The sequence below is a fragment of the Abramis brama genome (assembly GCF_963993115.1).
Source record: "Abramis brama genome assembly, chromosome: 17".
In the NCBI taxonomy this organism is placed as follows: domain Eukaryota; kingdom Metazoa; phylum Chordata; class Actinopteri; order Cypriniformes; family Leuciscidae; genus Abramis; species Abramis brama.
Genome location: NC_139979.1, coordinates 9653907 through 9681324, shown reverse-complemented (window position 1 = coordinate 9681324; position 27418 = coordinate 9653907). Strand labels below are relative to the sequence as shown.

The 27418-nt window shown below is 38.2% G+C and overlaps 1 protein-coding gene across 1 annotated transcript in view; it reads right to left on the bottom strand.

The window, feature by feature from the left end:
• The window catches only part of eif3ea (eukaryotic translation initiation factor 3, subunit E, a), a 39730-nt gene that overhangs the window by 3865 nt on the left and 8447 nt on the right, over positions 1-27418 (bottom strand). Inside the window, exons 5-10 of the mRNA XM_084089662.1 lie at positions 25019-25123; positions 17615-17740; positions 16147-16271; positions 11993-12119; positions 9389-9490; positions 3978-4087 (exon numbers count right to left, since the gene is read on the bottom strand). Of these exons, the coding sequence (XP_083945788.1) occupies positions 3978-4087; positions 9389-9490; positions 11993-12119; positions 16147-16271; positions 17615-17740; positions 25019-25123 (695 nt within the window). The remainder of the gene's footprint in view (positions 1-3977; positions 4088-9388; positions 9491-11992; positions 12120-16146; positions 16272-17614; positions 17741-25018; positions 25124-27418) is intronic.

Sequence of the window (27418 nt, the reverse complement as noted above, 5' to 3'; positions counted from 1 at the left end):
AAGCTCTTCGCCAGCCCCAAAGCACTCCGCGAAGCATGCGGCGCACTGATGAACAATTACAACCGAAAAGGAACAGGAAACCAATTAAGACACTGGGAAGTTTAGATAGCTGAACATCCATTACAGGCCCACAGACCTAGAGGTCTAGACCATGTCTGAAATGAAGCAGACAAATTGTGAGCTTTTACAGAAAAATAAATGGAAACGCAGAATTGCATGATAGATAAACATCTAAGACAAACTCGGTGCTGCAAGTGATGCAAGAGACAATGAATATTTTTTCACTGATTTGATTAAGTGGTGACACATGTCAGTCAAGCCAAAGTCAAAGATCAACTCAAAAAACAAATAAGATCGAGTTTCCTCTTAGGGGAGCTAACCCTCCGGACAAGCTAAACCAGAGACCAAGGTCAACCACTGCCTCAGTGCAATGAAATGGCCCACACACACACTAATCTAATTTTACCCAGAAGTTTGACTTTAAAACAAGAAGGAAAAAAAGTCGTACTTGCACATGCTTGCCACTAATATGAATGAAAGTCTGAACTGAAACCAAAAATATACAAACGCTGAAAGAAGTAATTATGGAAAAGAAAGGTCGGGTGAATGAACCACTCAAGCATAAGTGCCTGACATGGCGTTTTAAGCCAAGTTGCTTGACTCCCCTCACTGCAGTCTCATTTTACACAGGAATAAACCTGGTCCTCTGGGGTTAGGGGGTGAAGGGTAAGGATCGTTTTCACTTCAACCCCCTTACATGTACCGGCTCCTCGCAGTTGATTTATCCAATTCCGATTCCAGGCCGGTGGGACTGAGGCAACCAGTCTCACTCCAGGATCCGTAGACAGCTAAAAGGTCAGCTGTGAATTCATACAGTGCTGACCTGCTCTAAAGAAGTTTTTAACATGGTGCACTTAAAACAAACGCATTGTTAAATATTTCCATATGAAGGCACAAAGAGATTCACATCATTGGAAGTGACCTCTGCTTCATATCTTGAGGGAAAATGTATTCCCCTCTTCCCACTAAAACAACCTCCCCTCTTTCTAATTGTTAATTTTAAAAAAAAGAGTAAAAAATTAACAATACCAACCCGATTGGAAGGGAATTAAAAACATTTTTTTTACCAAAAATAAAACCATCCAGATTGAATACAACAATAGCCGCTTTCCGACCAAGTAGTTCTAGGAACTTAGTTCTAGGAACTGTCCACTTCTAAACAGTTCTAAGAACTACTCTCCCCCAAACTCGGTTTTGCTGTTTGCGTTCGCACTGGCCAAGTGGCCATAGGAACTGGTAGGAGGGGTAAGGGAGTGACGCAAGCACGGTGACTTTTATTTTGACGGCGCGGCGGACCTTTATTTTGGCGGCGCTGAGAACGCCAGAGCAAACAATGCTCGCATTCTCTGTGTTTATTAGTTAGCGATCTGTCTAACAGTACTGTTTAATATCTTATTAGATATAACTGTTATACCTATGCCGTGTGGTTGATGTCCAGTGTTGCTAGCTGGGCAGATAAACATAATCATGTTTGACCTGGTCCCCTCAAAGTTGCGTTGGATTTTCTCTTCAGCATAAAGGTTTAGAGACCCATCTATCACTGTTTTCCATGTTTGTATAGTTAGTTTATGGAGTAAATATATAGGCTATAATCTGTGTGTTTACATTCTAGCTGTTTTAAAAATGGCGGGTGTTCTGCGTGCGTTCGGTCAATCAGCGTACACTAACGTCACGGGTAGTTCCTATAGTGCTGGTTTAGACCCTACTCTGAAGTAGGACCCAAATTAGTTCCTACAAATGGAGTTCCTAGAACTAAAATCGTTCCTAGTTCCTGCGGTGCGAACACGCCGACATCCGGGTACTTTAGCCAATAGTTCTAGGAACTGTGAAAAGGTTCCTCCGGTCGGAAAGCGGCTATTGTCTCCTATGTGCTTGGCCCCACAAATCAACTGCAAAATGGATTAATGTGGACTGTGAGAGATCACATTGTTTTACAGATGACAAGATCGTAGACATCCAACTAAAATGTTCATCAGATGCACACAAACTTTCTACTCAAATAAAGGCCAATGAATGCAAAATTGGGAATTTAAGACTTTTGAGGGCAAGAGACTAATACAAATGCCTTCATAAGCGCAAGTCATAAAATCAGATTTCAAATAGAGCCTTCTCAGACATTTTTATGTATAAAGCCATTTGTAGTTGTGGTCATTTTTTTGGTGTAGGCTGAGGGCAAAAACACAGGAAAAAAATATTCTGCCTACCCGTTCAAGGCCAACAACTGTAAACATAACAAAACTGCTACAAAACTTGCATGCGTTTCATTTGAGCCCACAATTAGCTGCAGAGGCCTTCTGCGTAATGTACCAATGACATGCACTAGTAAACCAAAAATGGATGTTTTCCAATCCTCTATATCCTCTGAACAGACATAACACTGTCTTTCAGGCAACTCCTTTGAGCTACTAACCTGAACAGATAAACAGCAATCACAATTCGGTTTCCTAGTTCAGCATTACATTTGTCGCCTTTGACAAGAAAATGGATTCAATTGCAACGAGACTGCCAAAAAAGAGCCAAGACTCCAAATCAATTCCAGACTATCTGCAACTGGAGATTTGGACAGAGCCTGATCACATTCCATGTTTCAACCTTGACTCCAGCCCTTCTCGGTTTAATACAGCTCAGAAAATGTGAGCAAGCAATTAGGCTGTACAATGAAGCATGGAAATAGTGCAAGAACCTTTTTGATCGCCGGGTGTGCGTTTAGAAGAGAAATAACAGATTCTGAATGTCTCTATGTTTGCACGTGCACTGCTGGGGAAAAAAACCCCTCCTTTCATCAAACATGGTACATGATATTGTGTCGGGTGAGTGTGTGCATTCACGAACATGGACCTTTCGGGATTTACAGGATGTCATAAATCCCCAGAGGTAGATGCAACCTGTTAGCAGATCTCCAGTTTGCCGTCAAGTGCTTTCTGCTTGGCGCAGAGGCGGTGGCGGGAAAAAGAATGCAGGACAGATGCTCAACGACTACTAGTTATGAAAGCTCATTAAACAGGCAGGAGGGCAACGCGGCCTCTCTGCTCTGCACTCCGTCACTGAAAGGCTAATAGGAACCAGACACAGGGAAACCAGTGACACCCGCCCAAACCTCTCTTTCCATGCAGACCACTTCTTTTCCACCAATGGAAAATGTTGGGGACTGAAACCATTGCATGTCTTCTCTGGAAGCCTACAATGCCTTATAAATACCGTAAAATAGGCAATAAAAAAGTACAACCAGAGTAAAGTGGTAATAAAACACCTGCCGTAACGCAGATCGGAGAGTCTATGATGCATCGTGTCAGTGGTAATTGAACCGTGTGGATCAATGAACAACATAAATCACTGTAAATTTATCTTAACTATTCTCTTTAATCGGTTTAATTAAGGTAATATTCCTCTTCGGTTGCGCTCAAAGAAAGTGGCGTTTGGAATTTTTGTCTGCGCTAATTCACTTAACGACGACGTGAGAAGACGCAACAGACAATAACGGAGCAAGTGGCGCTTAGAAGAGAAAAATCTGCTGTATTATCCACAGACGGGGCGCACCCATTAAGATCCTCACGAGGGCCAATATGTAGACCCTTTAGACATGCTTCAAAACAGATGGGTGGATGTGCCTGGGATGTCTGGTTCTGAATGCGTGTCTCCATGTGTGAGATTGAGGTGCTGGCAGCCAGTCTCTGGACATGCTTCCTCTAGCACACTGGGTAATAAAAACTTATCAGAGAGTGGAGTGGGAATGGAAGAGAGGAAACAGGAAGCGTTCCCACATTGTGGACACATTTTCAGACCTGCTACCTTTTTTTTTGTTTTATCATTCCTGACAACAATTTATCCATCAATTTGTCCACTTTAAATGGTATTTCAAAATTTGTTATGTGACCCAGCAGTTATTTTGTACTACATTGAAAATCATAAGTACTTACTTTATACTGATGCACTGGTGAATTCGGCAGAAGGTCTCGAAGATGAACAAACGAGCATTTTCGATGAAGTCCTCAAGGCACGCCACAAGAAAAAAATCATTCACCAGCACCTTCAAAAGATTTAAATGCTTACATTAGACACTGAATGCATTTTCATGCACACAATCTTACACTGATTATAATAAAACCAGGGATTTTCAAACTGTTTGATACCACAGATGCTAAAATATGATGATTCTTTTGCATGAACCCCTGAAACATAAAGGCTTTTTATTTTCATACACTATAGATTTCTAATACAATGATAATAATACAAAAAATGTTAGGCCCCAAATCAATGTTGAAAATAGTTGAGCTGTTTAACTGTGATACATTATTTTCAGTATTCATTAATGACTATAAATTTAAAAAAGAACAGCATGTATTTTAAATAATATTTTTTTTTATTAATGTAAGAAAGTCTTTATTGTAGTAATTCATTGTAATCACTTTAATGCATCATTGCATAAAATAATTAGTATTTAAAAAATAAAATCTCTGCATGTTTTAAGTTTAAGTACATATACATATATATATATATATATATATATATATATATATATATATATATATATATATATATATATATATATATATATATATATATATATAGACACACACACACACACACACACACACACACACAAATATTAATGTAAGCGCCTGTCTACAGTTTGATGTCAAAACTGGGAGAGAGAAAGAAATCACTGTTTTAATGTTTTAGGATTAGAAGAGTTTGGTCCAAAAGTTTGCTGGAACACAGAAAACTCTGTGGCTAAACTGGACAATGAGCAGAACAGGAAGTTTATATAAACTCAGAACTGAAATAAAAACAGTTCCACTTTATCCAAGGTCTCTGTAATAGCACCTGGTTGGGGAGTAACGGTATGGGAAAAAGGCCAAAAGCAAGCATTATGACAAATTATGGAAATGAATTTGTAGCTGCAGGTTAAAGCAATGGAAGCCTATAGTTAACACATATACAACAGTGTTTAATGCTATCCTCAGGAGAAAACAATTATCTGGAAGCACAAAAAAAAAGGGAAAATCTGGGGTCATTCTCAGCACTCTAAACTAACCACAGATCTTGGAATTCCACAGTCCCCACATGAAACGGAGCAGGAACAGAGCCAGCCACTGAATCCACCGCAATGGCTGTGACTTATCGCCATTTGTCTTGCCCATTGCCGCAGGGTCCATCGGAACCAATTTACAGTGCCACTGCTTTCAAACATCTCAACTACAGTCTACTATCAATCTCAGCTGAGCTCTGATCACCGCATACTAACCTCCACATCCTAAAGAGACCTGGTGTGCTTTAATTTGCTGTCAAAACGCAAATAGTGCGGTGCATTCCACTCATCTGAAGACATGTGCGAGCCCCTGCTGTCTCTGCACGGTTCACATGCAGTCCCCCGTCCCGCGTCTTCGTGTGCACGTCTGCGCTCACAGCCCCCGCTTTGTTTGCTTAGGCTTGAGAGCTACTATCTCCGTTGTTCTGCTTGAAGCAATCCCAACTACATGGCCATGGCCCTATCAGCCAACACACATTTCATCATTGACATTGTCTTATCTTAAGCTGATAACGGTTCGCTTAAGTGCTATAATTACTGTTGAGGTTTTTTTTAGTAAGAGGGGGAGAGAAGGCGGCTACAGCAACTTTGTAGCAGAACAAAAAAATGTCAATTTATGCTTAACTTACTGGAATCTAAAAGTGCAGCTTTAGTTTTTTTTTTTTTTTTAGTCTTCCAAAAGATTGAAAACAGGGCTATATAAGGTTGTGTCTATGTTTTATGCATAGCATAGACATTATGAGCCCAAACCATTGTGCAAATGGCCCCTCTCCACTGAGATGGATCAACTGAAGAAGGAAAAATTACAAAAGCTGACTGGATAAGCATGATAAGGTAATCACGATGCAAAGTAAGCAATGTGATGATCCACAGCTTGAAGAAAATCCCAGAACACTTATGCGGTCAGTCTCTACAGATCCAGGACCGTGTCCAGTTGGAGTGAATCACAGGCCTGCAGAACCTCTGGAGCCATGGGTGCCGATGATATGCTAAGGAATTGCTTGTAAACAACAGTACTGTATTTGGGTAATTTTAGCTTAGACATCAAGTATGAGGTCGGTATGATTTATTTTTTAAATAAATCAAGTACCGTTTTCAACAATGATAATAATAAGAAATGTTTCTTGAGCACCAAATAATTTCTAAAGGATCATGTGACACTGAAGACTGGAGTAATGATGCTGGATGCATCACAGGAGTAAATTACAATTGAAAATATATTAAAATAAAAACTTATATAAATTCACAAAACACATTTAAATTTAAAGAGTAATACATACATAAAATGAAGAGGGTAATACTTTTCAGTGGACCCTCACTGGATCTTTATGATTTTTTTTTTTTTAGCAGCAATCAACAGACATATATGCGCATATATATAAAGCAACACAATATATTTTTAATATTTATTTATTTTTGGACCAAGCATCTCCCCTTTCAATAATATTTTCTTTATTAATAAAATAAATAAATAAATTGAGAAAAGTGTTAATATCCTTTGTACCCACTTAAAAGTAAGTTGCTCATTTGGGTCATACAACTTGTTTTTTTCTTTTACAATCACTTAAATAAATAGTTACTGTAATGAACTTGTTTGAAGGGGAGGGGATGTTTGTTTTTGTACGAGTAAAGGCGGTTAAGAGCAATGATGACTCGCAAGGCTTCGGCAGTCTAACAGGAAAAGCCTTGGGCTATTGTAGAAGGGCAACTCAGATTTTGTAAGTCACTCAATCAGACTGTGATTTTGTAAGCATTTATAGCTGACATACATCTGAGCCTAGCCAGTTATGCTCACATGCCACATAGTTTAACTTTTTTTTTTTTTTGCAGCTTGTGATCTCGATAATGCCTCAGGCTTTCATAATCAGGGTCAGGACTAATTAGTGGCCGTTTATGCAGTGTCTGGGCTGAACTCTGGTTGTAGAATGCGCCTGGTTCTGGTGGTCCAGTAGCCGGGGGGCTCTCACGAGATCTCACAGATGCAGGTGTGCTAATTATTGCTAGCCTTACAAACCCTGGACTCCAAGCATGCAAAGTGTAATAGAGATCTCCCAAATGACTCGATCATTTAGACCAGCAGAGACCCCCCAAAAAAACTTCTGGTGATTTAGGCACTCCTTTTCTTCTACGCTTCTTGACGATAAACGTCTAGAATGAAAAACAGCTGGCCTGATCAAATGGGCACTCGCACAAGAGTAAATGTTTATAAATCATGTCAGCGTTTTAGGAAGGTTCCCATTTCAATGTTAAGTTGGGTTATTTATTTCATTCTCCTATAAAAAGCCTGCTATTTAACATACGAGGTGCTTGTTAATAAACAAAACTGAATTGTTTTATTTTGGGCAATGGTAGACGACGGGCAGTGCGACTGGTCTTTGAATTCATTATAATTTAGAGAATGGGAATGAGTTTCGACATAAGTGCACACTAGGCTAAAGGCACTCAAGCTAATTACGCTTGGGATGAATCTTTGTAATGTAATGTGTTTACAGCAACCAAGAATGCGCCTGAAGGCCATTTCTGGCTTTTATCACACTAAGACTTTCTTAAAATACTTTTTGCAATTTAAGATTTGGCACGTTTGTGGGGAAGCTTACCAAATGCATTTAGGTTGAAATGTAATGTTTTCCAGGGTCAGGATGGCGAAAAAATCTCTGTGCTGTGCCAACAATATCTATAATCGCATGGTAGCAAAAGTCATTTGCACTATTCCCTACACTATGTTAATGATAATACCAATTCACTGAAAAGAAAAATCTTCTCTTACTAAAGCCAAGACGTGATTAATTCCGTGTTCAGTGTTTTGTACCAGCAGCTCTAAAATCTTGAAAATTGAAAATGGTCATAATTTATGTACCTTATGTACCAAACCTAGCCATTTTGTCTTTACGTAGAACACAAAAGGAGCAATTTTGAAGATGGTGAGAGTGGATTAAAGCTTTCAAGTTTAAAACACAAATGCAAAAGCACTACAAAAGTGGTCCTTAAGACTCATATTCCAAGACTTAAGATAGTTTTGTGTGAAAAAGATAAAAAAATTTAATCATTATACATGAACTACAACATGCAATATATCCACCCTAGTCATCTGAATTCATAAGAAAAATACCAATGTATGATTCATGAACAAATTGTTCTTTTGAGTCTGATCTTTTCAATCAATTAGTCTGAAAGATTCTTTATGATTCTGATCTGATTGTTGTGTCACTGACGCCAACAGCTCACTGCAGGAGAAGATTACGAGTGAATAGACACAAATTTAATTTTGGCCCTCACATGAAACTACCGTATGACTTCAACAGGCTTGGAAAAAAGTTCACAAGTTGTATGGACCACTTTTATGGTCCCTTGGCTTTTAAAGCTTAAAAGCTTCAGTCTCTTTTCAATAAAAACTGCATGGAAAAGATTGATTTTGATTTTTGAGGTGAGCTATTCCTTTGAAACAGCTTTTAACTCTATTCCGTTGTGTTTTTGTTTTGTTCGGTGCGGTGTTGGCACTGGGAGTCAGTAGTTTAACTGTAAAAACAGACAGAATGACACAGCAGGGCAAGGGTGAAAACTGATGAAGTGACCATTATGGAAGGCCATTTATAAACGGGAACAAAAATACAGATCACTGGCTTGTCTGTACCGCAGAAAGCTCTTTCCAGTGCGCGTGTCCGCCTCTGCACACCAAAAGCACTTCTTGTTAACCATCCCACTGATCTGACAATTACCGGCTATCATAAAAACATGACAAATGGTGAGTCAGAGGCTGTTTCAGGGGCCCACTGCCACAGCTGCCCATGACACCGCGGCATGCAGAGACCGCCTGAGCTTTAAGACCCCTTTCAGGGCCCGAAACAGAAGGGTAGGCTGTTTGTGACTGCAGAAAAGTGACAGACAGCATCGCTAATGACCATCAACAGTTATGGTGAAGTTCAGAGGACACTTCTGACAAATCAGAGGTCGGAGACTCAGTGTGATGTCATCACAACTCATCATTAGGGAAATTGACACATCATCTGCGTAAATTACAAAGTTAAAGGCTTTTTGTGGCCAGACAAGAAGTGAAGGATGAGCTCAACATCTTAGAAGAAGGATAGTCTCTTCAAACGCATTCACTAATGGAACCTGTTATGAAACGTTAGGAATCTTATGTTATGAATCTTATGCTTTTGAAAAAAAAAAACAGGAACATGACAGAAGATACAATCAATCTGTGAAGTCCCTATAAACAGGAGGCTGTGCGATGCTTTTAAGGACACGCAAAGAAACAAGCTAATAAAAAGGTAACGGGAAAAGACAGCTGGAACTTACCGCCTCACACTCTCGCAGCTTCTTCTGAGCACTATCAAAGTCAAAGTTCACATACAGACACTCCACAAACTCCGTGATTGGATCTTTGTAGGTGTATGACTCCTAAAAAGAAGAGAACAAAAGAAAAATGAATGCAAAATAGTTCTTTAAGGGAAAGTTCATGCAAGAAATAAACTTCCACCATTGGTTCTCAAACTGGGGTGTGTTTTTCATTATAAATATGTCTGCTTTATTAACAAATAGTTTCACATTACAAGCAGAACTGATATCAGCTGTTCAAGCACAAAATTGCTGCTTCTTTCATCTTGTGGTTACAAACATGGCTGTCGACAAACTGTTGCATCTATTTTCTTAATTGACACAAGCTGACAGTTAATTTGCCTACAGTAAAGAAATCAAGTCACATATATGGTAAATAGTAAAACTGTCTCTGAGAAGACTTGAAAACAGTGTGCAAGTAATATGGACTACTTTTATGGCACTTTTTCTGTTCTCGACAGCAGCCTGGTTTTTCCAACCACATTTTGGGATACCACATAAAAATGCTGAATGGAAACACTAATACGTGGCTTAAATAATAAATTATAATTAATTCATATAATATAACTAATTGAAATGTTAAAAATATCAAATAAAATAAATTTGCAACTTCCATCCACAACCATTCTCTTTTGCTGTATATGGAAAACAATAGCTTTAACATTCTGCAAAATATCTTTTGTGTTGTTCCATTGTAGAATGAAAATCTTACTGGTTTCAAACAATATAAGGGTGAGCAGATGATCAGAGAACTTTTATTTTTGGTTCAACTCTTCCTGTCTGGTTGTATATAATAATGAGAATAACCTCTGCTTAATGTGCCATGTCTATAAACAGCCATGAGCTGAAAGACTTTAGTACAGTACAATCCCTTTTGCAGAGAACCTGATGGGATGAATCCCATTTGGATATGTGATAGTCTTTGGGTCTTCCCTGGATCTAAATACCATAGATGCTTGAGTAACCATGAGAAGAGAAACTTGTGCAGGGAGTATGGTGAGCACCTCAGGACACATGTTTAAGTGATTACGCAAAGGCTGCGGGATGTACTTATTTGGATTTCAGTGCCATTGATCTCTGAAGAAGCTACTGTTGTTGGACACACACATCAGAACACTACAATCAGACTGTCCAGCACCATTCATCAAATCTAATGGGTTCAAGACTCGCACGGCCTGAGGAGGCACATAGATAAACAGAGCTACAGGCCAATATACACCACTCGTTCATTCATTCTTTTCCACAGACACAGCGAGGTATAATATTCCCTGCAATGTTTTAGATGTATTAAATTCAAATAAAAATACACTCTTATTTAACAGAGAGAAAGCATCGTTTATCTGGTGATGGGTAACCTCTTCTTGAAAACATCTATCAGTACTCGCAAGACCAGTGTGGATGATTGCAGGAAGACCAACAGAGTACGAAACGGTTATCATTAAAAAAGCACCACCTGACAAATTGCTCAAATTGAATTACAAGAAAAAAAGGCTTAGAATTTAATAAGCCTGAGGATACACACAAAGTAGCATGAATGCAAATGAAAAATGTTGTAATCTAGGCACACAAAGCATCTTTTAATACAATCCATTTAATGTGTTCATAAATTAATAATAAAAAAAAACAATACAAACAAAATATAATAATTTCTCGGCATATATTGATTACATAAATTTAATTACATTTTAATTCAACTGACAGCCCTAGTATAAACATTTTAATTTAATGTAAAAAACAAAACAAAACAAAAAAAACATTTATAATATATATTTTAATATTTATATATACACAATAATAATAATAATAATAATAATAATAGTTTAATTTGATAGTTTTTTATGGTGCATCACTACAACTATCAAATTAAACATTAATATAGTATACATGTGTGTATGTATGAATATTAAAATACTCATAAATATTATATTATATTATATTATATATATATATATATATATATATATATATATATATATATATATATATATATATAATATAATATAATATTTATGAGTATTTTAATATTCATACATACACACATGTATACTATATTAATGTTTAATTTGATAGTTGTAGTGATGCACCATAAAAAACTATCAAATTAAACATTATTATTATTGTGTATATATATATAAATATTAAAATATATATTATAAATATATTTATATAAATATATTTTTTTTGTTGTTGTTTTTTTTTACATTAAATTAAAATGTTTATACTAGGGCTGTCAGTTGAATTAAAATGTAATTAAATTAATGTAATCAATATATGCCGAGAAATTATTATATTTTGTTTGTATTGTTTTTTTTATTATTAATTAATTATTAATTTTAGTATTTTAATATATTTAATATATCTATTTAATTAAATGTTGATACAAGAGCTGTCAGTTGATTTAAAAATGTAATCAAATTATTTTAATAGCATTACTTCATATTTTTATGAATATTTTTCAATAATAAATAATGAAATAAAAGAATAAAAATTTACTGAAGGACATGGCAAACCATTACAAAAAAACCAAATTCAATTACATTGAAAAACCAAAGTCCTGTCTGATACCTGCTGGATGACTTTCACCAGATCCTTCAGCACCTGCCTACGCTTGCGGACGTCCTTGTTGGTGATGACAGCTGTGGTCAGATAGCGCAGTATGTGTGGGCACATGGTCTGAATAGCATTTAGATACCTGCAAACAACAACAACAACAACAGTCACACGCTTGAAGGACAGCTATCATCTCTAAAGTGAAATTTGTCGAGGTTGGACACTGTTTTCACAGCAAAAATGTTCTATAACATTTACATTTATGCATTTGGCAGACGCTTTTATCCAAAGCGACTTGCATTGCATTTCAAGGTACACATTCCCTGTGAATCGAACCCATTACCTTGGCGTTGCAAGCGCCAACACTCTACTGTTTGAGCTACAGGAAAGCTGTAAGAACCATGAACTATCAGTTTCCCTATTCTCATATAGTGAACTTGCAGATTCTTGTTAAACAGAAGAACAAGAATCAGACCGTGTTGAAAGCACCTCTGTTCATTGGTCCCACTGTGGAGGGAAGGGAAAAGGAAAAGCCCCTTTCTAGACACGGATCACCAGCTACAGGCCTGCAGAGCAGTGAAACACTATCCCACCAGGGACTTGTTTTTCAGCCACAGGTCAACTAGCTGTGGGCTTCACCGAGAATGAAAGCTACATAGCACTACTATTACAACCCAAGACAAAGTTTCCTCTCTACCGTCTAGAGACGTGCAAGAACTTTCTTATATGAAAAAAAAAAAAAAAAAAAAAAACATACAACAGATGCCTTGTCATAGGGCTAAGAGCTCCTGTTAAAATGCACTTAACATTTTGAGTCAATTTGGAGGACGGTCTCCGCGCCTGCGGTATCTGTACGAACATCTTTGACCCCCCCCCCCCCCCCTCCCTCCCTCCCTCCCTCCCTCCCCCCCCCATACGAGAACCAAATTAAATTTCAAGGAGGAAGTGGAGCTGCTCTGCCTTGGCCAGGCCCTAAAGCTCCCTTACAGATTAGCATGGAGAAACACATGGAGGAAAAGGAGGAGGGCTGCCGGATGGTTTAATTAGCCGAAACAATTAAAGGGACAAGGGGGCCTGTGGCACTTGTGATGTTGGAGCTAAAAACAGCAGCGGGCTTCGGCGGCGTGTGATCCCAGTTGGCGCAGCCTTCGGTCTCTCCTCCCTTTGTAGTTGTCTGACTTCATGGCAAACCACAACACTTCATGCTGTGTTCCTGATTAACTTACACCTACTCGCTCTCCCAGGGAGGCTCCGATGGCCAGACCGCTCACATGAGTCATGATGCCATATCTGGGCTTCGCACAGAAAAAAAAAAAAACATTATCTAACGGAGCCCAACAGCTACGACCAAAGCCATGATACGGCTTAATCGGTTGCTAAATGACTTTGCAAGGAAAAGGGCAAAACAGGAAGTAGTAGTTCAATTTGAGTACGTCACATTCTCCTCAGGGAGGTAGGGATTTAGGATAGGGCTGCAACTAAAAACTACTTTGATAATAGATCAAGGTTTTGATTGTGTTGTTGACCCGTGTTCGAGTCTGGCCTAGGTCATGTTCCGCTCCTGTTTCGACTCTCTCTCAACGTAATTTCCTGTTGGAGCGGCTTAAAATGATAGCTCACCCAAAAATGAACATTTTGTCATTTTCTCACCCTCAAGTTGTTCCAAACCAGTATGAGTTTCTTTCTTCTGTTGAACACAAAAGAAGATATTTTGAAGAATGTTGGTAACCAGACAGTTGACAGTAGCCATTGACTTCCATAGTATTTTTTTTTTCTACCGTGGAACTCAATTGCTACCGTCAACTGTCTGGTTACCAACATTCTTCAAAATATCTTCTTTTGTGTTTAAATAACCAAAACTGCACCATTATAAAAATTCTGGCTAATACCAATTAGCTGGTGATTATTTTAATGTTATTGACAAACGATAAAAAAAGACGATTATTCTATGTCAGGCTTTTAAAACATTTAAGTGAATTTAGTCACAAAATTGTTCTACATAATAAATGTAAGCGTGATATTAAATTAAAATATACAAAAACTTCAGGGTCAGCAAGATTTTTTCAAATATTTTAGTGTTGAATGATGAAAGTTCAATAGAACAACATTTATTTGAAATGGAAATGTTTTATAACAATGTCTTCACAGTCACTTTTAAACAATAAATGCACAATAAACAAGAAATGCGTTTTTACTACTTTAAAGTGGCTTCACTGAAGGAGGCTCTTAGCTGTTGCAGCCCTAATTTAGCGGGTCTGAGTGAGCAGAGAGAGAAAAAGGTAGAAACAAGGCGAAGGAAAGAACAGTGGTGCAGTTCCAATTTCATGATGCATCTGAAGGGAGGAGGGGAATTAGAGGTAAATCAAGTGAAACTCTGAATCCACTCTCCGCTGGCCGGGATAGTGTTTCGGCGGTATTAGCTTTCCTGTTTGCACCTACATCATAGGTCATCTTGTGACAATATTCTTTCTCGAACTGCCCTTGGACTTGGTTGGAACGTATTATATGATAGCCTATCGTTGGTATCGTTTTTCCTGCACTAAAAAAATTTCGGTTTCTGTTTTTGTTTTGGCCGTCTGCTCGACGGCACGACTACATCGTGAACAATCTTCAGGCCGAGAGCACTGGATCGTACCCTGTCCTGAATGACAGCCAAACAACTATGAATTGAACCTGAATGCCACAGGCTGATGTCAGTCTAATTGTCAACAAAACTTCAAGAATAACAAAATGGAGAAGAACAGAAAACAAAAGATCTTTTCACAGGGTCAAAAACAGACCATGATCCCGTTTTCCAACTAAAACATGACAATCAATGCATCTACCCTCCAAGAACGCAATACTGTTGTGGTACATAAAACGCAGTGCATCTAATGCGGTAAATTACACTCGGATTCAGATTTATGGGGTCTGATTGCTCTTCGTGGCCACAGCTCTGCAAATAAAAGCTGAAGGCAGAAGAGGTGAGAGAACACCACAAAAACGAAAAGCACGCTGCCAGCATTGAAAGACCTCTGATCTGACGAGCCCAACCGCAATTTAGAAGTACCTTTTTGGAGCGGTTTTAATGAAGCATAATGAATGTTCTTGTATAATGAGCACCTACGTCCAAAGGGCTGCTGTTAAGCCAGCCAATTGTCTCAAAGGCAGGTCAAACATTCACTCTAGGTTCACGGCCACAGGTCACTGTTCATGACCGCTGTGTACTGTTTTTAGGGCCAAAGAAAAAGCCAAACATAAACATGGTTTTCCAGCTAGCAACAGTGCAATAAGCAACCTCAATCTATCTTTTCACCCACTATGGTCAGGTTCTAATGACTAATTATTGGTCTGGTCATCCTTAATCATCTACGCTGGTGAAAACCGATGGAAAACAACATCTTGGAGGCAGAAGTCTATTTTGTCTTTGAATAGTGTATAAGCATTAGGCTCCACAAAAGTGCATTCGTGGAAAAGTGTGGCCTTAAAATAGATGGAATGTAGAATTATTTAGTAGATCAAGTTTCCTACCTTAGGCACCAGGTGTAAACCCACTTAAAAAGGGGTTTTTTAAAGCTTCTTTGTACTCATGTGCACACAACAAGACTGAACCTCGTTGCCCTTTAATGTGTTAAACCTTGACTAGTCGGCAACAAAAAGCCCCAGATTATTCTTCTAGAATGCACACTTATGAAAAATAAGTGTGTGTGTGTGTGTGAATATATGTATATGTACAAATGTGAAATGAATTTTGGGTTTGTTACTAGAAACTTTTTCCTCATGTAACATTCAGACCTGATTGGGATGAAAGTCAGGGGTGATTCATTAACATTTTTTTCCCATTTGGAAACATTTTTGAAAATGATTAAATAAAGATAAACATGCTTGTCCAGGATCGACAACATTGCTTTTTAAGAAGCCTAAAACATTAAACCCGTGAGTTAAGCAGCCCATTTGCCATTGTCAGCATTCGTCCGTGCTGCTAGACTCATTTTCGAGTTGACCACTGGGGTCGTGGGTCTGTGAGCGGCTGGCTGGTGAGCCCAGCATCAGCAGTTTCGTTTGCGGACTGTGGTGGGCTTTCCAACCTGGACCCGTGCTCTCTTCCTACCTCATCCGTTTTTATTAGAGTCAAACCAAAGCAAAACCAAATCCCAGATGGAAAACGAGCAGCTGCAGAAGGTGCTTACTGTGGTTGGTAGAGGAAAAGCTCGATGATGTTGTCTCTGCCTTTGGGGTGGTTGAAGAACACAAAGAGTGACCAGTGGATCAGCCAAGTCCTTTGCTGGAGTGACTGGAGAGGAGAACTTACCGTCTGTAGAGATATAACAAAAATAGAGGGGAAAGGGTGTTAAAAATCATTGACAAGGATTGGTTCAACCCCAAATAACAATTTTACTAAGCCTCATGTTGTTCCAAACCTGCATGACTTTCTTTTTCCATGGAAAACAAAAGGAGATTTATTTGATTATTTGATTATATTTATTTTATAAAAAATACAGTAAAAACAATAATATTGTCAAATATTACTACAATTTAAAATAACCATTTTCTATTTTTATATATTTTAATTCCTGAGGGTAAAGTTGAATTTTCAACAGCCATTACTCCAGTGTCACATGATTCTTCAGAAATCATTCTAATATGCTGATTTGGTGTTTAAGAAACATTTATTATTATTGTCTATGTTTAAAACGGTTGTGCTGCTTAATATCTTTGTGGAACAACGATTCTTTTTTTTTCAGGATTCTAAATAGATACACAGAAAATTCTATAGAAATTTCAGTCACATTTTAGATTAGGGTCCAACTCTCACTAATAACTAACTATTAACTGACTTTTGCCTCAATTAACTCATAATTACTATAATATTAATATTAATAGTTAGTTTAGGTATTGAGTAGGTAGGATTAAGAGATGGTTTATGGTCATGCAGAATACGGCATTAATATGTGCTTTATAAGTACTAATAAACAGCCAATATCCTAGTAATATGCATGCTAATAAGCAACTAGTTAGTTAGAATTGGACACTAAACTAAAGTGTTACTGAGTTTTCTATTTATTTGAAATAGAAATCTTTTAGAACATTATAAATGTCGTTACTGTCACTTTGATCAGTTTAATACATTTTTGTTGAATACAAATTAATTTCCACCAAAAGAATTTATATATTGAGAATTAAAGTAACATGAATGCAAGTAAATACTGATAAAATGTTCATTTTTAGTTGAACTATCCCTTTAAAAAGTGATTTGTCTTGATCGTGACTTGATCATAACAAGATGAACTTCTGACTCCGGAAAACCAACACTTGGCTTCCGCTGCCTTCCAGACTCAGTACAAATAAAAGTTCCGAATTGAAATTTACAATGTCCAAAGACTTTAATTTTTTTATTTACTCATACTTCTCCCAAAGCCAAACCCTTCTTTCCCAGCTCAATTCCTCCAATTAAAAATCAAGCTGCACCGACATAACACAGCAATTAAGGTTTTGCTTGACTTGTGAGTTGCGGTGAGAAGGATTCGAGGAGATGGAGAAGAGGAGGGGAGGAACGGCAACAGCAGCGGTGCTATGCTCAAACGCAAGGCGGTCAATATTACGGCCTATGTAAGGGAATCTGAGTGTGGTATTGAATTCTGAGTGGCGGGGCATTACATTGTTATCGATAGTCTCTCTCAGGCGGGTGAGGTCCTCCATGGCAGCTTCCCAGTTCTGCATCAGGATCTCTGAGGCAAGCTTGCCCCAAAGAGAGTTCAGCGCATTTCTGTCTGTGGCGGGGACCTGCACAAACACACACAAGCATAGAAAAATACATTGAACCACTGTAAACAGAAGTAGACACTGAAATCAACTCACTCCCCATAAAATTACACTGGTAGGGTGGCAGTCTTGGGCCCTTTCCACTTTCTAAATACTGTATTTCTGACATCTGCCATTTCACAGAGCTAAAAGTTAAGCTCTTGGTTAAGGTTCTCCGTGGAGAATTGGGCTCCTAAGGGAAAAATGGATCTTGAAAGACTATTTAGCGTTTTATAGAACTTCTTTTGCTGTATTTCTGTGATAAAGTCACTGCTGCACCACACACAAACCCTTTTCCTTATTAAGCACATCTGAGGTAAAAAAAAAAAATATATTTTTTCTGTTTTGTAATGTTAGGAATTAAATGAACCTAATGAAAGTTTAATAATTTTACTCTGATCGTTATAATGATGATTCATATAAAATGTATATTGAAAGAATCTGTATAATAGATTTTTTTTTATTCAAGAAAGTGTGTTTTTGAAGTGGTTGGGTTGAAGGGGTCATCAGACAAAGGCCAAAGGTTAAAGGCCAACTTGTCTGTGATATTGCTGGGAAATAATTACGCAAGTTAAACAAGTGCTCTTTAACAAGCCTGGGGTCAAGTGCTATCTTGAGGGAAAGGAGGGTCACGTCAAGAGATGAAAGTGGCTTCAAATCACCAAAACGAACAGGAACGTTTTTTTTATATATATATATATTTTTTTTTTCAGAAGCACAAAATGTAAATCAAATTAGTTTAAAATAAGTTACTATTATAGTAATTCTTTCTGATATCTGGTATGGAGCATCATCAAGCACAAATGGGGAACAAAAGCTCCCTGAAGTTCATGTGAACTTACGATGACCTTAATGCATTGCCTTTGGTGAGGGTCTTTAATGATGTGTGCTACTACCGCTACAGCCTCTGTTACTGGCCCTAACACATGTCTGCAAGCTTTGATCAGCCCCGAGATGTGGACAGGACTGGAGTGGCGGGACGCTAATCAAAATGTCTGCTTGTGGAGGAGTGAGAGAATGAGGTCCAGACATTAGGTAAAGAAAATCAACTAATCAAATCAAAGGACAAACTAAACACAAACACTGGGTGAGGATGAATAGTTGTGTAGTGCCAAAGTTAATGAAAACCATTTGAGTAGGTCTTTGCTGGACAAATAATGATTAAATGTATTATTTAATTTACATTCACACAGACAATATGTTCAAAAGGCTGAACAGTCTATGTTCTATGTCTTTGTCCCATGTCTATGTCACATCTACCTTGACTAAAATCCTTTGACAGCAGAAGCCTTGTTAAGTCTTGTTAACAGAAACAAGCCCTTGAAAATAATGTTTAGATAACTTGATTAACTAGTAATTGTGATGATCTCCTGAACATTTGGCGCAAAAGAAAAACATCCTGCGGAATCGAGTTAAGAAACCCCTGAAAGAAGCTCAGCTTCTTGTATGGAAATATGAACAAGATTTAACATGGTGCATCTCTGCAGACAATCAGCTTCAAAGGAACATAAGCTGTTTTAAATTATGACTCAAAACAAAAACAAACAAAGGGAAGAGATAATGTGTTGCAGATTAGCGAGCTGCTGAAGCATCTCAGCATGTTTCATGAAAAAAGGGGGATGAGCTATAGCCAAAGGCTCATGGGAAATGGAGTTTTTAGACTGACCACCAGCGTGCAAGAAAATGACCTATGACAGACGTGGCGGCATGCAGACAACCCGGAAGTCAGGGTCTGAATGTCAAAAGGAGCCCTGCATGCATACACTGAAATCTGATTGGATGGACATACTGCTCCTCATGTGCACTGCTGTTCAAGAGTTAGGGATCGGTAAGATTTTTTTTGAAAGAAGTCTATTTATTTAATCAAAAATATTGTGAAATATTATTACAATTTAAAATAATTGTTTTTGGTTTTAATATATTCTAAATTGTAATTTATTCCTGTGATTAGACCTGAATTTTCAGCATCATTACTCCAGTCTTCAGTGTCACATGATCATTCAGAAATCATTCTAATATGCTGATTTGCTGCTCAAGAAACAATTCTTATCATCAATGTTAAAAAAAAAGAAAAAAAAGTTGTGTACATTTTTGTTCAGGATTCTTTGAAAAATAGAAAAAAGAGCAGCATTTATCTGAAATAGAAAGGGTTAAATGTAAGCTGTTTTATTGATGTCTTTCCGCGTTTGAAACACTGATTGAGTGATTATATGAGACATGATCAGTTTTTCGTAAAGTTGCACTGTATCTTTCAGCATACCTTCTGATGTTCATTCATTTTTAGTCCGTGCTTTAATAATAAAGAACAAGAGGTGATCGGTTCACATGCTCTCTGTGCTGTAGCTTCGCTTGAACTGAGGTGCTATTGCCAAAACTGTATTTATTGTTTGGTTTCGTAATAAAATTACAGAATTTAAAAGCTGAGACTTTGTTTCATAACAAAAGTACCAAAGCACAAAGCGTATTGCGATTTATTGGATTGGAGGTATGCTACAAAGTTTTGTTCATTCATGAACTGAAAACAGCATAGACTAAAAAAATCGTTGGGATTTAAGATTCGAAATTGGTTCAGCAAAATAAGTGAAATCATTTAAAATCGAGAAATCTAGCCCTAAAATAAATTCTCTGTAGATTTATGGCAGGATAAAATCTACTTCTATATTTGCATAGTGACACACAGTAGTATGGTTATAAAATCCATACAGTACAGACGCAATCACCCTGCAACAGTGGAGCCCTTTCATCAAAATTCCCAAGTTGGATGTGTCTAAACAATAGTCAAAGACCAAAAACTTTGAGAGATCAGCTCGGAGGGACAACCGGGGAAAAAGCCATCCCTGCTGCCAATATAAAGGTCAACGTTTCATTTCGAAAAGTGTTTGTTTTTTTTTTCCTGGAAGTCCCTGCCTGCTACATTTGGCGACGCTCCATGTCATTATAGCAGCTTTCTGCACACTGACTGGCTTTCAGCACTGGCCATGCAAGAATAGTTTCAATACCTGGGTTTTTCCACAAGTTACCTTGAGTTTCCATTGCCTCCCGAAATGGGCACATTTTCACTGACTGACCAGCAACAATAAATTTACTGTGCTGGGGATCTGACGGGACACTCAATCTTTATTCTCAACATCCAATCCCTGCATTAACAGATGATATGAATAAGTTGCTCTTTTCGCACCGGGCCCTCACTGTAACAGGACCTCGGGTCTGGATTTTGCAAGCCTGGCTTCCTTCGTTAAATGGTTGTGTTTCCCACGCTAGAGGAGTTCTAGAGCCTGACATCTCCCATGCTAGGAGCCATCCAAGGAGACGGGAGGTCCAGCTTGAAAAGAGGTGGATAAATAGTAAATAAGAAAAGAAAAAGGGGCAGGTATTCGGTTAGAAAGCTCCACTAAAACCAGTTACATTATGGCTATTCCAATCGCCTTCTCACTGTTGATGATGAAAATAGAAGATATTGAGTAACAAAGCATATTATCTGAGAATTATCTTAAATTTGAAATAAAAGGATAACATTTAAACGCTTCAAAACATGCACAGGGAGAAAATATCTGGAAGCTATTTCCGTTTATTTAGATTGAGCAGTAACAGCATAAACAAGACTGGTTGTTGTGTGAACAGCCTAATCTACTCAAAACGCTTGGTGTGTTCACGATACCAATGATGTGGTTTTCCTAGGATAAGTAGACTCTATTGTATTTTAACTTATCCTAAAAAACCTTGAGAAAAACCTAACATGCATGTTTACAAAGCTCTCGGCACACTTACACAAGGAATAGTTCTCCTAAAGATCAAAATTCTGTCATTTACTCAACCTCATATTGTTCCAAACCTGTATGAACACAAAAGATACACTACCATTCAAAGTTTGGGGTCAGTATTTATTTTAACAAATAAATACTTTTTTCAAATAAATGCTGTTCTTTTGAACATTCTATTCATCAAAGAATCCTGTAAAAAAAAGAAAAAAAAGTATTTCCACAAAAATACTAAGCAGATGTTTTCAACACTGATATAAGAAATGCTTCTTGAGCATTAAATCAGCATATTAGAATGATTTCTGAAGGATTATGTGGCACTGAAGACTGGAGTAATGGCTTCTGAAAAATCAGGTTTGCCAACACAGGTAATAGAAAACAGTTATTTTAAATTGTATTAATATTTCACAATGACTACGTTTACACGCAGCCAATAACCCGTTCAAAACCGGAATATTAGCAATAACCCGGTTGCGCACGGCCATGTAAACACCGGCAAAAACCCGAATATGCTCATATCCCGGTTTTTAAAAACCCGGATATGATCCCTGGGGTACCCCTTTTCTAACCCGAATATTTGGTCATGTAAACGCGTATCGGCATATCCCCATCAAAAGGAACATTGATTTGTGTTCTGCGCATGTTCTATTCGCAAGGAATCTTGGTCTTTTGAGTAGAGACGGCGCATACAAAAACCCGCGTGCAGTATACCGGAAGTAAACAAGAAGCAGAGGTAAACATGGCGAGACGCAGCACAGCACCACACTTTTGGAGCGAGGAGGAAAGCGCAAACAAAGGCGATCGCTATCTGCCCCGAACTATTCATTATCCGCGTGCTGCTGCTGTTGTTGTTGTTGTCTTTGGATACAGGAAGAAGAATCGGAAATGACGCATATTGCGTCTTAAGGTTGTCCGTGCGTCGCCGTTTACATCGGGATATTGCCAATTGATTACAAATTCCATGTATACAGGAGTAACTCTCTCTGCTCACGCATGTAAACGGGTTATTCCGAATGTTTCAGAAACCCAAATAGTGACCTTAACCCGACCATAACCGGATATTTGACAGCTTGTAAACGTAGTCAATATTACTGTATAGGTTTTTTATTATTACCAACCCCAAACTTTTGAAATGTTTCAATGTTTTTGTCTATACAAGTCTATTGGGTCCAGTGTTGTTTTGGACCCCACTGACTTTTATTATATGGATAAAAACATTCTGTGTTTTCTGCAAAAACATAGAAAGTCATACATGTTTTGAATGACATGATAATGAAAAATGATGACAGAATTCTCAAGTATCCCTTTTAGTATGTCCTTGAAGCATCTATACTAATGAATATGCAAAAAAGAGTGACAAAAACTGAAGGGTGTAATTCAAGGCTCGTTGGCCGTTCCTTCCTTCGGCTCCCACGAAAACCACAGGGACACAACAAACAAACAAACAGCGTGACTGACGCTGCAAATCATGCACAAATGGGAAACATGTTGCAAATCTAAACAACACACAGTCTTCATCACACCTCTGAAATGCTAAAACCAAAATTATTTAAAATCAAATAAAGGGTTTCTTTTCGGTCACTTGTTACCACAGCGACACAGCGTCGCTTGGCAAACGTCTGGCCTTTTTTTTAAAACAATGTAGGCTGAGTGAATCATACGTGAGAGCTGGTCTGAAGAAACAGGAGTGCATTCCATGTGAGAAGGCAGGCTATGTGGTTACGTGAGAAAAGCTTGCCGGCAAGGGAGTCCGATAACTTAGCCAGGCATGGAGCCTCTCGCAACACTCTTGGCCCAGGGCAGCGTTGACAATGGGCACCTCTCTTTAAGACACTGGACTACCTCCACACACTGCGGCCAGAGAGAAAGGAGCGGGTCAATTTGTTCGTTCCCAGCCGTCATTTGCCCCCCCCCGCCCCACTAGCTAGACAGCAGCACTGCGCTGGGCTCTGAGCACCCGGACGCTTTTCCCCATAAGTTCATCTTTCACTCATTTCTACAGGCAGTGGGAGAGAAGCCACAAACACCAGAGCCCCAGCAATGAGCCCTTTGTTTATAGAGGAAATAAGAAGTACGCACGTGTAACATGGATACTGCCAGTACTCTCAGTGAACTGCAATTATCTTCCCCCACAAACCTACTTTGGTATTATCTGATTCTAAAAGTATTCCACTGGTGAAAATTATTTAATCCAAGGTCCTCGGTGCATCACCGCCTGGATCATTATCCAGACAACAACATTTATTTTTAAAAAAAGGTAAAGGGATAAAGGGAACTTAGAGGAAGATGCGAGTGTTTGTGTGCGCTCTAGGCTAGTTTCACAATGCAAGACAAAACTTCCAATTCTATGCTGGAATCAGATTTTAGTTTTTTTGGTGAGGTTGTTCACTTAACTTTTTAAATATAGTCCATATCAGACACGTGTATGAGTAACATGTTATATTAAGTAACAAAAGAAAAATCAGATATGAATCTGATTTATTTCCAGATCAGAACTGAAATTATCTGATTTAAAAGGATTTTTTTCTTTTCACAATGCAATTCTGATTTGGGCTTAATTTAACTGCATTGTGAATTCGGCCTTAGTATCCATTTATTCAATGAGATTTTGGCTCGAAAAAACACTCAAAATGGTTTGACTGTTCGAAGAACACAAATTCTAGTCATCTTCTGTTGCAAAAGCCTTTTTTTTGGTGCCTTTGGATTATATGGAACAAGCTGTGTAACCTTTAACCCTTACAAAAACTGGGGAATCCTGTCAAACCAAGAGTGATTAGGCCACAAAATCCCCACCAATCATCTATGGGGAGCAGCACTGCCCATAAACCCATAAGCTTATGAAGTCTGCCACTAAACACAGCCCTGAAACAACTCCTAACCAAGTCCTTGAAGAGGTTCTTTTCAGCACTCAAGACATGCAAGGAATTTAACAAGCCATGGGATGGCACTTTTCAGAAGTAATTACAGATCAGGAGCTTTTAGTTCTTCGGATTGCCTCAAGTAAAAAAAAAAAAAAGTTGCCTGTTTTGTGGAGCAATGAATAAGTGACACAATATTTCATGATAAAAGGATTTGGATTCTAATTTGAGAAAATCTACCTGTGAGCGAGCCATGTCTACTTTTCATCTGTGTCATTTTGAAAAACACAACGTTAAGTGCATGCGTAATGCTCGTAACTCACAGGATTTGGCAGAGACTCGTACTAAAAAAGCAGAACCATATTAAGCAGAGACAATAATTCAAACTCTCAATAGGGCGACCGTCTGGCTCAATTAACACCCACAAGGGGACTCTCCATCAAAATATAACTGTTTGTCCATTAGACAAGAACTTATTAAACAAGAATGCATTTAATGGCATCAATTTGCAAACGAGAAAATGAAAGGGTGTCGTGATGAAAAGAAGCTCTTGAAAATTGCCCCACTGGGAACGTCCCAGAGGAGAATGCTAGAAAACACAACTCTGTCATCTGTTAAAGACAGGGGCGTGGTAAGACACATACCAGGACTCTGAAGAAATAGAGGTACTCCGCTGCACCTGAGTAGTTCCCACACTCGTACTGGAACTTGGCGTATCGATACAGGGTGTCCAAATACTCCTGCCGGAACTGCAAGGAAAGATAGATGTTAAAGTCGCAAAGTAATTTATAAGGCAATGATAAACCTTATCAGTAGACACTGTGTATGATTAGATACACAAAATGTGTATTTATGCGCAATGAAATGAAGAGTAACATAATATTTCTGCCATATGAAGATGCTGGATAAGCCTTGTACTTGCTTAAAGGGTTAGTTCACCCAAAAATGAAAATTCTGTCAGTAATTACTCACCCTCATGTTGTTTCAACCCCGTAAGACATTCGTTCATCTTCGGAACACAAATTACGATATTTTTGATTAAATCTGAGAGCTGATCACTCCTCCGTAGGCTTCTAAGTGATTGAAACTTGTCACCACGCATCACACACATGATCACCGTCGACCAATAGTGAGCCTACGTGGTGACGTGCAACACAGACGCGCTACGCTTAAACACTACGTAAAAAGACTCGAGGTCCAGAGAGAAGGAAATGAATAGTGGAATAAAGTCGTTATTTTTGTTTGTTTTTGCGCACAAAAAGTATTCTCGTCGCTTTATAAACTTAAGATTGAGCCACTGTAGTCACTTGGACTATATTAACGATGTCTTTAATACATTTTCTGGGCCAGCAAGTTTCAATCACTTAGAAGCCTACGGAGGAGTGATCAGCTCTCAGATTTCATCAAAAATATCTTAATTTGTGTTCCGAAGATGAACGAAGGTCTTACGGGGTTGAAACAACATGAGGGTGAGTAATTACTGACAGAATTTTCATTTTTGGGTGAACTAACCCTTTAAACAATTTAGGCCAAAGCAATCGAGAACTTAGAAAAAAAACTTTATTTATTCATGGCTAACACATTCACATCAGGGTGTGAAAACATAACACACGTAATGTAACATGATTACGTAACGTAATCTTGCTAGGCAGTAGGCACAACTAGGGGTGGGCAATTTGACCAAAATCTTACACTGTATCACGAGAGGAGTAATTTTATTAATAATTAAAGTTATCAAATGTATAAAAAAATAAAAAACTGCATAGCCTTTACTATGTCAATTTAATATACATTTATTCTTTTTAAAGCAACAAAAGTGATTCAGTCAAGAGTAGTGAGAGATTTTCTTTTTGTTGTTGTTTGATTAACATTAATAACGACAGCAGGTAAATTTGGATGCTGTCACTTTAAGAGCGACTGCACAGATCTGATATACTCATGTGCTTTCTTTATGCTCACTTAAGAAATAAATGACTGTGTTTACTTGGAAAGACATGGTCACTTTGACACATAAGTATGTGTATTTAACTGTTCAAGCCCAATTAGTCTGTGAAAAGTTCTCACGCTTCTTTATGTGCGCGTCTCTCAGACAGTGCTGAGAAACAGTCTCTCTTTCTGCTGCTAACTGCACTTCAACGGTTTAAAAATAACTTGTTTTTAAACAGCAATACTTAAAAACGCATGCAAACAATACGTTTTCGTGACAGCGTTAGCACAGCAACGTCACATGAGCGTAACCACGATAGAGACGACAGTCCAAAACGCCCACAACATGTTTATTCCTTTAAATATCAAATAAGCTACCTTAAACATCAAATGTGACCCTGGACCACAAAACTAGTCATCATCTGAAAGCTAAATAAATAAGCTTTCCATTGATGTATGGTTTGTTAGGATAGGACAATATCTGGCCGAGATACAGCTACTTGAAAATCTGGAATCTGAGGGTGCAAAAAAAAAAATCGAAACATTGAGAAAATCGCCTTTTAAGTTGTCCATTTATCTTCGCGATTGTGCTGCATTCACTCACAAAAATAAATGTTTTATATATTTACGGTAGAAAATTTACATTGAAAATGATCTTTACTTGATATCCTAATGATTTTTGGCATAAAAGAAAAATCGTTAATTTTGACCCATACAATGTATTGTTGGCTATTGCCACAAATATACCCGTGCGACATGTGACATGGTTTTATGATCCAGGGTCACAAATGTGTTCTGATTTACTGTGATTTTGGTACTTTGTGCAGCAGTACTTTCACTTCTAGTGAGAACAGACAAATTATTTGTAGCTTTTCAGAAAACTTTGTTCACATGTGAACCTACATGACCTCAAATACAATCCTCAATTTCAGCTAACAGCGATGACCAGAGAGCACCGGCAGTTTGATGGACAGTTCGATAGAACATGCTCGGGAAACTTGCTGCCAGAGCGTCTTAGAACAGAGAGCTCATTGTGTGTGTAGTTTAGATCTGTGTGTTTGTGTGGTCACAGTAAACTAGAGCCCTGGTGCGGATGTCGTTAAGGCCACAGGGGCCTT